General features: G+C 31.4%; 1 protein-coding gene across 1 annotated transcript in view; it reads right to left on the bottom strand.

Moving 5' to 3' along the window:
• LOC115885609 (metabotropic glutamate receptor 4) overlaps positions 1-13,406 on the bottom strand; it is a 350,895-nt gene that overhangs the window by 136,299 nt on the left and 201,190 nt on the right. The window contains exon 3 of the mRNA XM_030904570.1: positions 1,668-1,838. Within this exon, the coding sequence (XP_030760430.1) occupies positions 1,668-1,838 (171 nt within the window). The remainder of the gene's footprint in view (positions 1-1,667; positions 1,839-13,406) is intronic.

Genomic DNA, 13,406 nt, shown 5'->3' with positions numbered 1-13,406 from the left:
GACCAAGTCCAGGAAAGTTTTCTCGTTATAATTCGGTTTTAATATATCGTTTTGATGATAATAATGTTATTTAATAATGAATTTATACCCTCCAATCCAAGAAACGTACTTCTTCAGCTAATGGTAAACTTCTGATGGACACATGCCATCGAGTTCGAAAGGACCAAGTCCTGGAAAGTTTTCTCGTTATAATTCGGTTTTAATATATTGCTTTGATGATAACAATGTTATTTAATAATGAGTTTATACCCTCCAATCAAAGAAACGTACTTCTTCGGCTAATGGTAAACTGCTGATGGACACATGCCATCGAGTTCGAAAGGGTCAAGTCAAGGAAAGTTTTCTCGTTATAATTCGCTTTTAATATATCCTTTTGATGATAATAATGTTATTTAATAATTAATTTATACCATCCAATCCAAGAAACGTACTTCTTCAGCTAATGGTAAACTGCTGATGGACACATGCCATCGAGTTCGAAAGGACCAAGTCCCGGAAAGTTTTCTCGTTATAATTCGGTTTTAATATATTGCTTTGATGATAACAATGTTATTTAATAATGAGTTTATACCCTCCAATCAAAGAAACGTACTTCTTCGACTAATGGTAAACTGCTGATGGACACATGCCATCGAGTTCGAAAGGGTCAAGTCAAGGAAAGTTTTCTCGTTATAATTCGCTTTTAATATATCCTTTTGATGATAATAATGTTATTTAATAATTAATTTATACCATCCAATCCAAGAAACGTACTTCTTCAGCTAATGGTAAACTGCTGATGGACACATGCCATCGAGTTCGAAAGGACCAAGTCCAGGAAAGTTTTCTCGTTATAATTCGCTTTTAATATATCCTTTTGATGATAATAATGTTATTTAATAATGAATTTATACCCTCCAATCCAAAAAACGTACTTCTTCAGCTAAAGGTAAACTGCTGATGGACACATGCCATCGAGTTCGAAAGGACCAAGTCCAGGAAAGTTTTCTCGTTATAATTCACTTTTAATATATCCTTTTGATGATAATAATGTTATTTAATAATGAATTTATACCATCCAATCCAAGAAAGGTACTTCTTCAGCTAATGGTAAACTCCTGATGGACACATATGCCATCGAGTTCGAAAGGACCAATTTTCACCCAGTACTAGGTTTGCCATGTATTGTGTCTTTGATAAGTTAATTTTCAAACCGACTTTTTCCGAAGTACCATTTAGCATATCCAGCATATTCTGCGCTTCCTGTACGTTGTCTGTTATTAAAACAATATCATCTGCAAAACAGAGATGATTTATCAATTTGCCGTCGATGTTAATTCCTGTTGAATCCCAGTTTACCATTTTTAACATACTTTCTAGCACAGCAACGAATAGTTTGGAGGACAGTATGTCGTCTTATGTTACCCCTCGATCGATATTGAATATGTCTGTGCTATTTGTCTGGTTCATCGGTAATAGTTAAATAATCCGAATTTGATAGAGAGATCTCAATATATAATCCTCTCTAAGCACTATTTCAAATTCCGTACTATTTCCCTATTTGAGGTATTAATGTCCAGCAAAACCGTGACTCAGAGAGAGTATTAAGCGAGATGCTATCCTAGCAGAACTAATTTAATAAAAATTAAGTTGAATGGGTTTTACATTAGATGCCATTTTAAACTTACCTTAATACCATAGTTCGATTCCTCGTAAATGATCGAAATATAACTCCATCCCATTTGCATCACGATGTCAACCATGGCTTTAACCTGATGATGGTCCGAAGGAATTGTACGGGAGAAGTATTCGAAACGTTGTTTGTTACTGAGTTCCGGACTGGTTGAAAAAAATGAAACCTGAAAACAAAAATAAAAATTCTTGTTAATAAAATTATTAGATATTTATTACTACATTTAAATTATATAAAAATTATACTGATTACATAAAAAGAGAAAGAAAAGAAGCAACAAAGTAAATTAATATGGTAATCTATGTTGATATGTAATGGCGAAGGAAAATTAAGATATAATAGAATACCAGATTAAATTAATGTGTATCGTAACTAATGGCGTTATGATACCAAGTATATAATATTAGGTTAAGACATGGTACTAAGAGTTTAGTACATTCATTTCATGTAATGTTATTTAATTTAGTTATCTAAAAAAAGACTATTTTAAGCAAGTTTTTAAATTGGTATTGTTAAGCTGCTGAAAATTTTAAGTCGGTTACTAATATTTTTAATTAATCTTTAATTAAACAGCGCGAATGTCAGTGTTAAAAAGTAAAGCGTTTTGGTGTACTTTAGTAAATAAGTGTTTTATTTTGTTGTTGTAACACCAAAGGTTCCAAACCCCAACTGTACTTAAATTAGAAAATAAATTGTATATAATTGAATATACATTTTTTTTATATTACAGCAGCTGTATATAAAAAAAAACAAATATTTGTTATGTCTAAAGTAGAATTTAGAATGAGTGGGAGGGGGGTTAATCACTTCGACCTTACAGATCCATTGTGTCCCCCTTTCTTGAATCATAACTCATCATACAGTCCCAGGGCTTTGACAAAAGCCATTATCTGGGACGGTTTTATAGAGGGTAGTTCTCCATCTCCAATATCAGTCGTACCAAAATTCATGGCACGAATGGTTGTCGTCTCGGCGCACTCAGTGATGAGGTGTACTGGTGTTTCCCCATCTTCCCCACAGAATCTGCATTCGCCGTTTCTTCTTAGTTTCAATCTACTGAGGTGTTCATTGAGGAGACAGTGTCCTGTTAAAAACCCCGTGACAATCCGAAGATTGTTCTTATTCACCCAGGAAGATCTGTGATTTTTCTTGATCATAAGCCCTCAAAAACTTCTTCGAGTGTCTTAGACCATTGCAAGATTTCCATTCCAGGTTGCGGATGGAATCTTCCAAGTTCTTGAGTTCCGCCTTGAGTTGGTTACCACTTGGAAAGCAGAACGGTTCTGGTCCAGTTAGTGGAGTGTTCGCTCCTTTCCTAGCTAAATTATTTGCTTTTTCATTGCCTTCTATCCCTTGGTGAGCAGGCACCCAGTGTAGGAGGACTTTGTTTTCTTTGCCTAATTTATTCAGCTTCTCTATGCATTCTTTGACCAATTTCGAATTGATTGATACTGAGTTGATCGCCTTTAACGCTGCTTGACTATCAGATAAGATGGCTATTTCTTGTGTCCGATAGTTCCTATCTAAGATAAGTTGTACGCATCTCTCGATAGCGTAGATTTCTGCCTGTAGGATACTAGGGCCCATTGGTTCGGAGTAATTAGCTCTCGGCCCAAACACTCCGATCCCTGTTCCCGTATTGGATTTGGAAGCATCAGTATACCAAGTTATGGTATGGTCTTTTAACTGATGGGCAAGCGTTTCGCTCTTCCAATCCTTCTTATTGCTCAATACTACATTGACATGTTTGTCAAAGTTGTACGTTCTTGGCATATCGTCCACTGGGAGTTGCAGGAGTGGTACTTCCTTTTTGAGGGTGTTCCAAGCCCCTGATCTGACAATTCTCCCAGTACTAATTCCGTTAGTGACCATTCTAATCATTTCGCATTGGCATATCTACCAATGACAATGTGCAGTGGTGTTAGATCTAGAATGACCTCCATTGCTGCTGTTGGACAGGTTCTCATGGCTCCTGTGATGCAAACACATGCTAGTCTCTGGACTTTGCATAGGTTTAGCCTTGCCGTCCGTTGCTCTAGTTTTGTGTACCAGGCAACTGCTCTTCTAAAAAAAATTCTTCTAAAAAAAATTCTATGTCTAAAGTATACCTAATTTATTTAAAAATTATTTATCATTTCTCTAGAATTTTAGGTAGTTAAATGAATTCGTCAAGAACCATTCACCTTAGCATCTTAAAAATATTGAATTTATAATTATATAAATTAAATTTATTTATTTTTTATATAAATCACTTTGATATAAACTACCTATGTATCAGCGTAGACCAATCTATTAAATAGAAATAAATACGGTAAGTTCACTAGGGCCTACGATAGCCAATTCTACCCTAGGACGAAATAAATTGCTTTGGAAGAAGAAGATGTGAAAAAAGAAAAGAACTAATATAAAAGAGTGTAAAAAAGATTTGTAGTCAACAGCGTGTTCGATCAAATATCAGCCCGATCTGGCTGGCTTTTACGCTAGCAAGCTGACCCACTGACCAGATGAGTTTATATTAATAAAATTTCGAATTAATCTTAAAAAGGATTCTGCAAGATCTCGGAAACGTAGCGTCCGTCGTTTCGACAATTTACTCGGAAATAGCCCTATCAGTACTGTGTCAAGAGGTTGCAGCGTATATCATAAAATACTGGTAAGAGTATAATATATGAATTTACGATTATAGACTGTTAAGATCTATAAAAATATGAGTGTTTTTTTATAGGTTATAGTTTCTTAAAGTAGTGGCTCATAACCAAAATTATATGTGATATGTGAATATTTTTTTATTATAGTAGAGCAAAATAAAAACCTAAATCAGCCCAATACACCAAAACACTTATACTTTTGCACAGGACGCGCGTTTCGCTAACTATATTAGCACCATCAGCAGAAGATTAAAATCATATAATCAGCAACCATCATATATCATACAGGGTAAATAAAAATAATATATTTTGTTTATTTCTAAGAACATTGGTAAACCGTTTTTCCTGAAATTTAATAACTGTAACTTCTTCAGGAAGCATTTTTGGGGCATATGTACAAAGGAAGTTTTTGTTTCATTTTTATCTGTAGAATCATCCACCAAAGATAGATAAACTATTTTTTTGCCACCCCGTATACAATATTTTTTTTACGGAAATATCTTCATAGACGTGTTTTTGAGGTCATATTATGTCACTCCTGTAATAAAAAGTTTGTTTCAATATACAGGGTGGTTTACCTCGGTATTTAAATATGCATGCTATAATAAAAAAGATTGTTCATACCCTGTACATTGCCTTAGGAATTAATTCTTGTGCTGATTTAAGCCAAGGAAATTAACTTTACTGAAAAATTTAATTGCTTCGTTTAATGTATACAGAGGTATCAAAAATTGCTGGTATATTTTAAATATGTTTTTTACATAAAAACTTCGTTATTTCAAATACAATACGCTGTATTTAATAATTATTATTAAACAAATCGAAGCAGATTCAAATGCTCTTTTAAACTATATTAGAGGTTCCTATACCTATCTAGCTCAGATTTTGAATAAAGGGCAATTTTTCAATAGGATGGCAACCAAGAGGGCTAGTGTGTTCATGGCAAGTTTTTAGTGACAGTTAGTAGCTACTTTTTACTGTAGTTACATTTATTTAATTTATCCCTATAATAGTTTATTAAATAATATTTATTAAATATGTATTTATTATTCTACCAAGAAAAACAAATTCCATCAAAGAAGTAGTGTCTGTAATTTATTTTACGATGACTTGTAGATATATGGAATTAAAAAAATACAGGGTGTTGAGTTTGAAATAACGAAGTGTTTATACAGGGTTGTTCACCACATACGACACGGAGTATTGTAGCTAAACGATGAGATTTTTACAAATTGTAAGTTTTGGGTTCGATGAAGGACTATTAGAGGTACAATTTAAAAATAATTTTACAAGATACAGAGTGTCCCAAATAAGTAAAAAATATCAAAGTTGTATTTTTTAAATGGAACACCCTGTATATTATTACATTTTTAGTTTCTACGATTAAAATAAAGGTAAATTTGATTAAGATTTATTATACTTACCGTTTTTGAAATATTTTCAATTTTGTGAAATTGCAGTAAAAATTTTAAGGCTTCATTTCTCCAAGGGTATCAAAATTTTTGATACTAAATATTTACTGAAGTTTATTTAGTGATCAGTTATTGTGTAGTAATAATAAAAATAATACTACCTTATACAGAGTGTCTAAAAATTTATTTTAAATAATTATTAGCTTCAAACGGCAATAACTTGTTTAATTTAAATGGAACACCCTGTATATTTTACTAGAATCAGATGCACAATTTAATTGTCTATCAAATTATATTAAACCATTTTTTACCTATCTCTTTAAGTTTCCGTAGAAAATGCATTTTCTTGTAATTTAGAACTTATTTATCAATATACCCATGGACTATTGACATTTTAGGTCATTTTTAAAGATGTACCAAATTTTTAAAGAGTACAGATACTAATATTGTCGATATAATTCGTTTATTTCATTAAAAAATAAAAAAAAAACTGTTTAAATATTTGTTAAAGAGGACCAATTAATATGATGCCGTATTCAAACTACATTAACTGACTGTTTGCGTTGATTAATAATAATTGCTCCAAATACTAAAAAACTGAATTTTGTATGGGCATTAGATAGTGTGATAAAAAGTAACACCTTAAAAATGATATTTCATTTTTTAATAAATGCTTATTTATAACAACAAAGACTTTAATTTGATAACTTATTATTATATTGATTTCTGACTCAAAAATCCACATTTATTATAATAATTTATTAACGAACACAATTAAGTATGTAATTAATTAGTATATGGGCGGAAATAATGGTGTTATATTTAATTAATGGTAAAATTTTATAAAGATTTAAATAGTTTTCTTTTTGCATACAAATGGACTAGTAATATTATCGTTTTGCTAAAAACGGTAATATTACTAGTCTGTACATTTTGTACATTTGTTGCTTTAAAAACAATCTAAAATGTCAATATTCCATGGATATATTGATAAATGAGGTCTAAATTAAAAGAAAATGCATTTTCTACGAAAACTTGAAGGGATAGGTAAAAAACGGTATAATACAATTTGATAGACAATTTAATTGTGCATCTGATTCTCCTAAAATATACAGGGCATTCCATTTAAATTAAAGAAGTTATTGCCGTTTGAAGCTAATACTTACTTAAAATAAATTTTTAGACACTCTGTATAAGGTAGTATTATTTTTATTATTGCAATACAATAACTGATCAATAAATAAACTTCATTAAATATTTAGTATTAAAAACATTGATACCCTTGGAGAAATGAAGCTTTAAAATTTTTACTGCAATTTCACAAAATTGAAAATATTTCAAAAACGCTAAGGTTTAAGTATAATAAACCTTAATCAAATTTACCTTTATTTAACTAAAAATGTAATAATATACAGGGTGTTCCATTTAAAAAATACAACTTTGATATTTTCTATTTATTTGGGACACTCTGTATCTTGTAAAAATATTTTTAAATTGTAGCTCTAATAGTCCTTCAACGAACCCAAAACTTATAATTTGCAAAAATCTCATCGTTTAGCTACAATACTCCGTGTCGTATGTGGTGAACAACCCTGTATATGCCTTTTTTGGGCCCAAGAATCCAAAAATGAAATAGAATACCGGGTGTTCCATAAGGAAAAATATAACTTTGGTATGGATCTTAGTTCTGAAACACCCTGTATATTTCAAAATAATTTTAAATTGTGCACATTGACTCTCCACATATACCCATAAAATATTTTGCTTCTACATCTTTACGTTTTCGTATAATCAACCGAGGCGAATGAGGTGCGCCACCCTGTATATGGTTACAGTTTACGCAGTGTTTTCAAAAATGTAACCCCCGACTAAAAGATTAACCTCTCTATTGAGCATGGCTATAAGTCATTTTAGAGCAAAACTCAAAATTTCCAACGAAAATCGCCCAGTCCATGGAGTCACTGAACTAGATTATAAAGCGACTACGGTGCGAACCGATTTGCATATTTCATTTCCACCCTTAAAAACTTTTATCAAGTTTCCAAAATGAAATATCATTAAGTTTCGAGATTTTCTCCTTTTATTTTTTGTATTTTTGCCTAGCGCCTCGGAAGAGAATAAAACTAAAGTGGTCTCTCGGTATAATGCCATTTTCCTTTATTGAACTTTTTCCATTTTAGTTCTCTGGTCGAAAAATTCGGGCTCCGGTGTTATTGTCGCGCTAATTTGAATCAAAAGGGACAAACGTGTCTAAGTGTTGAGTTTTCAAACATAACCAAAAGTAACTTGTTATATTTACAGCTTATTGTTTACATATACAGGGTGAGTCTTAAATAAATGCAAATATTTTTACTTTATTATGAGTTTTTTTCGCGAAAATTTTTTTTGAAAATTTGGAGCTCTTTGTAATATTTTTTGTAATTTTTAATTAAACAACACACCAATCCTGGCAAATCAAAATGTCACCCTTTCATAGTTTAATTCATAGATTAGTAATGTTTCCACTGAGCCCAGAGAATTTTAAAAAAGAGTTAAATATTATTAAACAAATCGCCATCAGCCAATATCATTAAACAAAACTAATGTCAAAAATAAGTCGGGTGTATATAGGGTGGATTGCAATGATTGTGATGCCGTGTACATAGGCCAAACAGGTAGAAATTTGGATATAAGGATTAAAGAACATGTAAAGTCTATTAATAATCTCCAGCATAGTTCTGGTCTTGCAACTCATTGTATAGTAAATAATCACAAAATTAATGAAAACTCAATTAAGTTACTACACAGAGAAACAAAAGGTAGACGCTTAAATTACATTGAACAGTTAGAAATACTAAAATCTGTTAAAAACGAAAATAATGTTAACGACCAACAAGGATTTCTAAACACATTTTTTATAATCCCTATTGTAAACTCTCTGAACCCACCCCCATAGCAAATATATATATAGTTACAGTGTAGTTAGACGATTAGTTCTTAAAAAACTCTTGAAAAAGGCCTAACAAGCCGAAACATATATGTAGAGTTCAAGTTACTTTTATTAAAAGTTTTTTGAAACATCTAAAAGCGTTCTTTATTAAAATACTAATATTTCAACGATGTTTCACAAGGAACCAACCACAGCTTCAGTACAATTTAATAAAAAAATATACAGGATGGTCCGAATTGTATTCCGGAAACTTCGGTAGCATATTGTACAGATAAAAATTAGTTAAAAAGTTCGTATAAGTGCATGTCCTAAAATGCTTAGTTTCTGAGATACAGGGTGTAGAAGTTTCATTTTTATTTCGATCTTTTCGAAATAATTTCTGAAGTAACGTCAATATTTGGATGAAAAATGGGAGTTTTTTGACATGAAAATTTTCATTTTAATGTCAATATGACTCCCATTTGTAGCGGACGCCACCTATATATTTTTTAACTGGTTTGATGAGTAGTAATTTTTCTTCCGTACCTGTTCCAAACTACTGAGTAAAAAAATATATATTTACGAAGTTTTTTGTGTAAAAAAGGTCTCTTGGTAAAAATCCCTACTAGTAATGGTTCTCGAGATACTTGGAATCGAAATTATCAATACCTGTCATCATTGAAATAAATTAAACATGTTGAGTAAATACTTATTACACTAAAACCATAAATTTGAAATGTTTTTGTGCCCAAAGTTCAAAAGGAACTGTAATTTACACATAAAATGACAGCGATCTTCATATAATAGTCATGGCTGACGCCGTTTTTTTTTCAATCATACAGTACAGTATTTCCATCCTTAGTTTTTTAAAACTTCGTTAAAAAAATAAACCCATTGAAACCTTAAAGTTAAATTATAATTATCTACCTTATTACGACCGTATCAATTTATTATGATTCAACAAAGGGAAATGGAATATAAACGGCATTACTAATTGCTTGACAACATTCATTATTTAGTTAAAGACTAATTGAATAGCAACATTGTAGGTGGCATGTTATGCATTTTCTGTCCCGGGTAATTGTAGCTGTTAGATAAGCACATATTTGCTCTAAATAAATCATAATACTCTGTAAAAATTAAAAGAACAATTATTCATATTTAATTTATATTATCTCTCTACACCAGAATTTATTTGATGACTTTAGATTCAGTATAAAGACCCAAATACTAGATGTCCATCCACATAATCAAATCCCTCAATGGGCAGGATACCTGGCAATAACTACTTGGAATTTAAAGAAGTGATAAAAATATAGGATCTTCTTTCAATGCGCAGTAAGGAACGCAACGTTTACCGGTAGCCAGACGGGCCGCATGCTGTTCCAGAGAGCATAGTAAACGCTATATTAAAGAGCTAGCTTTCTTAAAACACTTGTTTTCCCGACGTTGCTAGCTCTCGTACTATAATGTCGTCTTTTTCAAACTGTATTTTAATAAAAACTAATAATGAGTTTATAATAATAGTAATATTCCTATTAATTTAGGTTCTATTAATTTCTGAAATACTATGTCAAATATTATCAATATTAAAGTAATTATAGCTGGAAGATTATTGCTTTTCCGATGTATTATAGTAAGGAAAAAAGGTAGAAAAGGAGATTCATAACTTTAGTAATTATGATAAATTTGGAGCACAAATTAATTTTAAACTTTTGCTGAAAATTAAATTTTCATTATGCAGTATGTCCAGCGTCTCTACAATGTATAAGTACAGTAGTAAGTATATATTTGATTAAACAAAAATATAACGATGACTAATGACTGCTGTAATATAGGAGATAGTGATTGGTACACAAAAAAATACTAGTCTCTAGTTCTCAGTTTACAGTGATCAATTTAACCTTTGGCATTTATAGGTGCTTTTTTATTAAATTCTGAGCGGGATATTAATTATTATAGTTAAATTAATATTAATTTTCTATGTACTACCAATCAAATCCTTGTTTTCTATTACTTATTAAAATTTCACTGAAAAAAACTAGAAAACATTTTGTTCCAAAATTGTTTTTACCGCCGCTGTTTGGTAAGATATTAATTAAAAAACGCTACTAACCAATTTAAAAGTTTTCGGCAACTAAACAATACCAATTTAAAACTTCTAAACACTTTGAAATAGCTTTCATGCTTGGCAAAGTTTTTTTAATGCATTGTTATCCCGTTGTGAGAAACTTTTTGGCATATAACTTTCTACTACATGATTTAATTAAATTACAGCGATGGATAGAATAAGAATGGTCTCAATTAATCTCAATCATTAATTGACTGAATGTCAATCAGACCGTAACTTAAATAACCGAGATATATTACTTTGAAAATTTACATACGACATATGGGAAATGTCACTGATCCACTCTTAGCCAACTGGACCCCATTTTATTTCGATCATACGGTATATAGAGTATATTGAACTACACATATTAAATAAGAAATCTATTTTTCTTACTTTTGATTCAGAAAAGCAACAAAATTAACCCTTTACTAATAAAAAATACTAAAATACTAATTATTTTCTAGTTTTATCAAATTGACTTTAAAAATATATAAACTAGCACAAAGGGAGAATACCTTCTTAATAACATTTTTCAAAAAATTAACAAATAAGGGAGTGGGAGGGTGGTGGTGGTCGAGAGCGTTAGCTCTTTACCCAAAAATATGCCTATATTAAGTAAATCAAATTTTGTTTTTCGAGAAACTCGCATCCTATGAGAAATGATCGAAAATATACAGGATATATTAACGATTTTAGAAAATATCATCCCAGTCGTATATTTGGTTTGGTACATAAAAAGAAATAAACGTCACAGATACATTTGTTTCTATATTTTAAAATTTTGTCACACAAAATTTGCATAGAAAATGTTTAGACGACAATTATTACCTATATAATACACGGCGAACTCAGTGTCACCAATGCTTACTGGTCGAATATTCAACCGCTTACGTTAACTTTTCGCGCCAATTCGGCCAACGTATAGATATGGTTGCCTAATGGCCAAGGCGCACATAGAAATAAGCATAGCAAACAAACTGGACGATAATACAATTCTACGCGACTGATTAATTGGTTAAATTAAAGTAGTCGATTTAGCGACCACCAACCTGTAAAGGGTTAAATCGAATGAAAGTAGCCAGAAATCAATGTAGAATATCTTGTTTATAAAAGCAATAGTCTGGATAAATCCTACATATTTTAATAATATCGAACAGTAGTTTCTTATAACCATGAGGCATCTATGTATATTTATAATACACCATGTTGTATATTAAGTACACATATGCTTCATCTTAACTACAGCTTGTATTAATCTTTAATTATTTTAGACATGCTAGACACAGTTTCGTCGCTATCTTGAGATCACTTTACCTCCAACATAATTTAGAGGGCTCTTTAAGTCTACCCAGGCGAGCAAAACCGTTTACCGAATTCATAAAACGGTTAATATTTTACCGCGACTAACATGAGTTTATGACAGTAATATGATTCCGAGTTGAGAGCATATTTAAATCGCGGCATAAAGTTTCGCATAAATCACATCCTAATCGGCGCTAATGGCACCCGACGAAAGTAAACGGCCTTGCAACCAGATGGCGCTGGCGTCACGATCGTGTTTTGTCGTTTCGACATTGTGTCGTCCTTCAGACACTGTTTTTGTTTGGATTTCGTAATTATTCAGTCAATGTTGCAGGAAGTTGGGGTTAATCCATTTAGAAAACTTCGATTATTCAAAAATATGGTTCTATACAAAAAATAAATTTACTTCAATGGAAATAAAACGTAAATTTTGAAGGCGTATGCATTTTAGTGCCAATTTTCTGTTTAAAGCTTGTCAGGCCAAGGAGACCAATCATTCGTTAAACGGTTTCGGAGTTATACTCCATCATTTGGACGATTTTGGTAGTCTACCTCGACCAATGGTACAAAGAATACAAGGTATGATATTGCGCAGGTTGGTCGCTACGTCACAGGTGATAACTGGCGCTATTGGTCAGCACTCTCCGCGTGCCAGTTCAAATCGTCAAGATATTGTTATAAACCTGTTTTTTGTTTATATACCGTCATTGAATTATCGCTAAGCAAGTTACTGTGGAGCAGTGCGTAAGGAGTCGGGCTAGGAAGCGAGAGACCGGAGTTCGAATCTCGACCGGGACATAACTTTTTATTTATTTTTTAAATACTGTTGTATTCTATAGTTTATTTTTGTAGTATAAAAAAATAACTATTTATTCTGTTATTTTTTAATCTCCGGTATTAATATAAATTGATTGTTGGTACAACACCTCATTTAATATAAAATAATATTCTACTTTTTGAAATGTATCGGGCACTAATTGTACCTAAAAGTAATATATTTTTAGTGATATACCATATTGTAAACTATTTAATATTTCAGTCACTTAAAAAGTTAATTTGCATTGAATAATTGCCTACCATTAAAGGAAATCTGAGCTATATAATCCTTGATGGTCATATTCTGGGTATGCAAATACTTCCTCTAAATTTTGGGTTTCGTTCAACCGATTTATTCTCAAAACCTGAAACATCTACATATAAAAGAAGCAGCAGGTCACTAATTATAATAGACTTCACCCTTGGAATTACTTCTATCACAATTACAATACATTCATCTGCATTGGCATTTTCTACTTTTCGATGGGAAACTTCAACTTCCCAACATTTTTTAAATGATTTTCAGTTTTTATTT

The sequence above is a fragment of the Sitophilus oryzae genome, unplaced genomic scaffold, assembly GCF_002938485.1.
Source record: "Sitophilus oryzae breed Bouriz unplaced genomic scaffold, Soryzae_2.0 scaffold_402_pilon_pilon, whole genome shotgun sequence".
Classification (NCBI taxonomy): domain Eukaryota; kingdom Metazoa; phylum Arthropoda; class Insecta; order Coleoptera; family Curculionidae; genus Sitophilus; species Sitophilus oryzae.
Note: the sequence above shows the minus strand (reverse complement) of the source record. Positions and strands in the feature narration are given on the sequence as shown.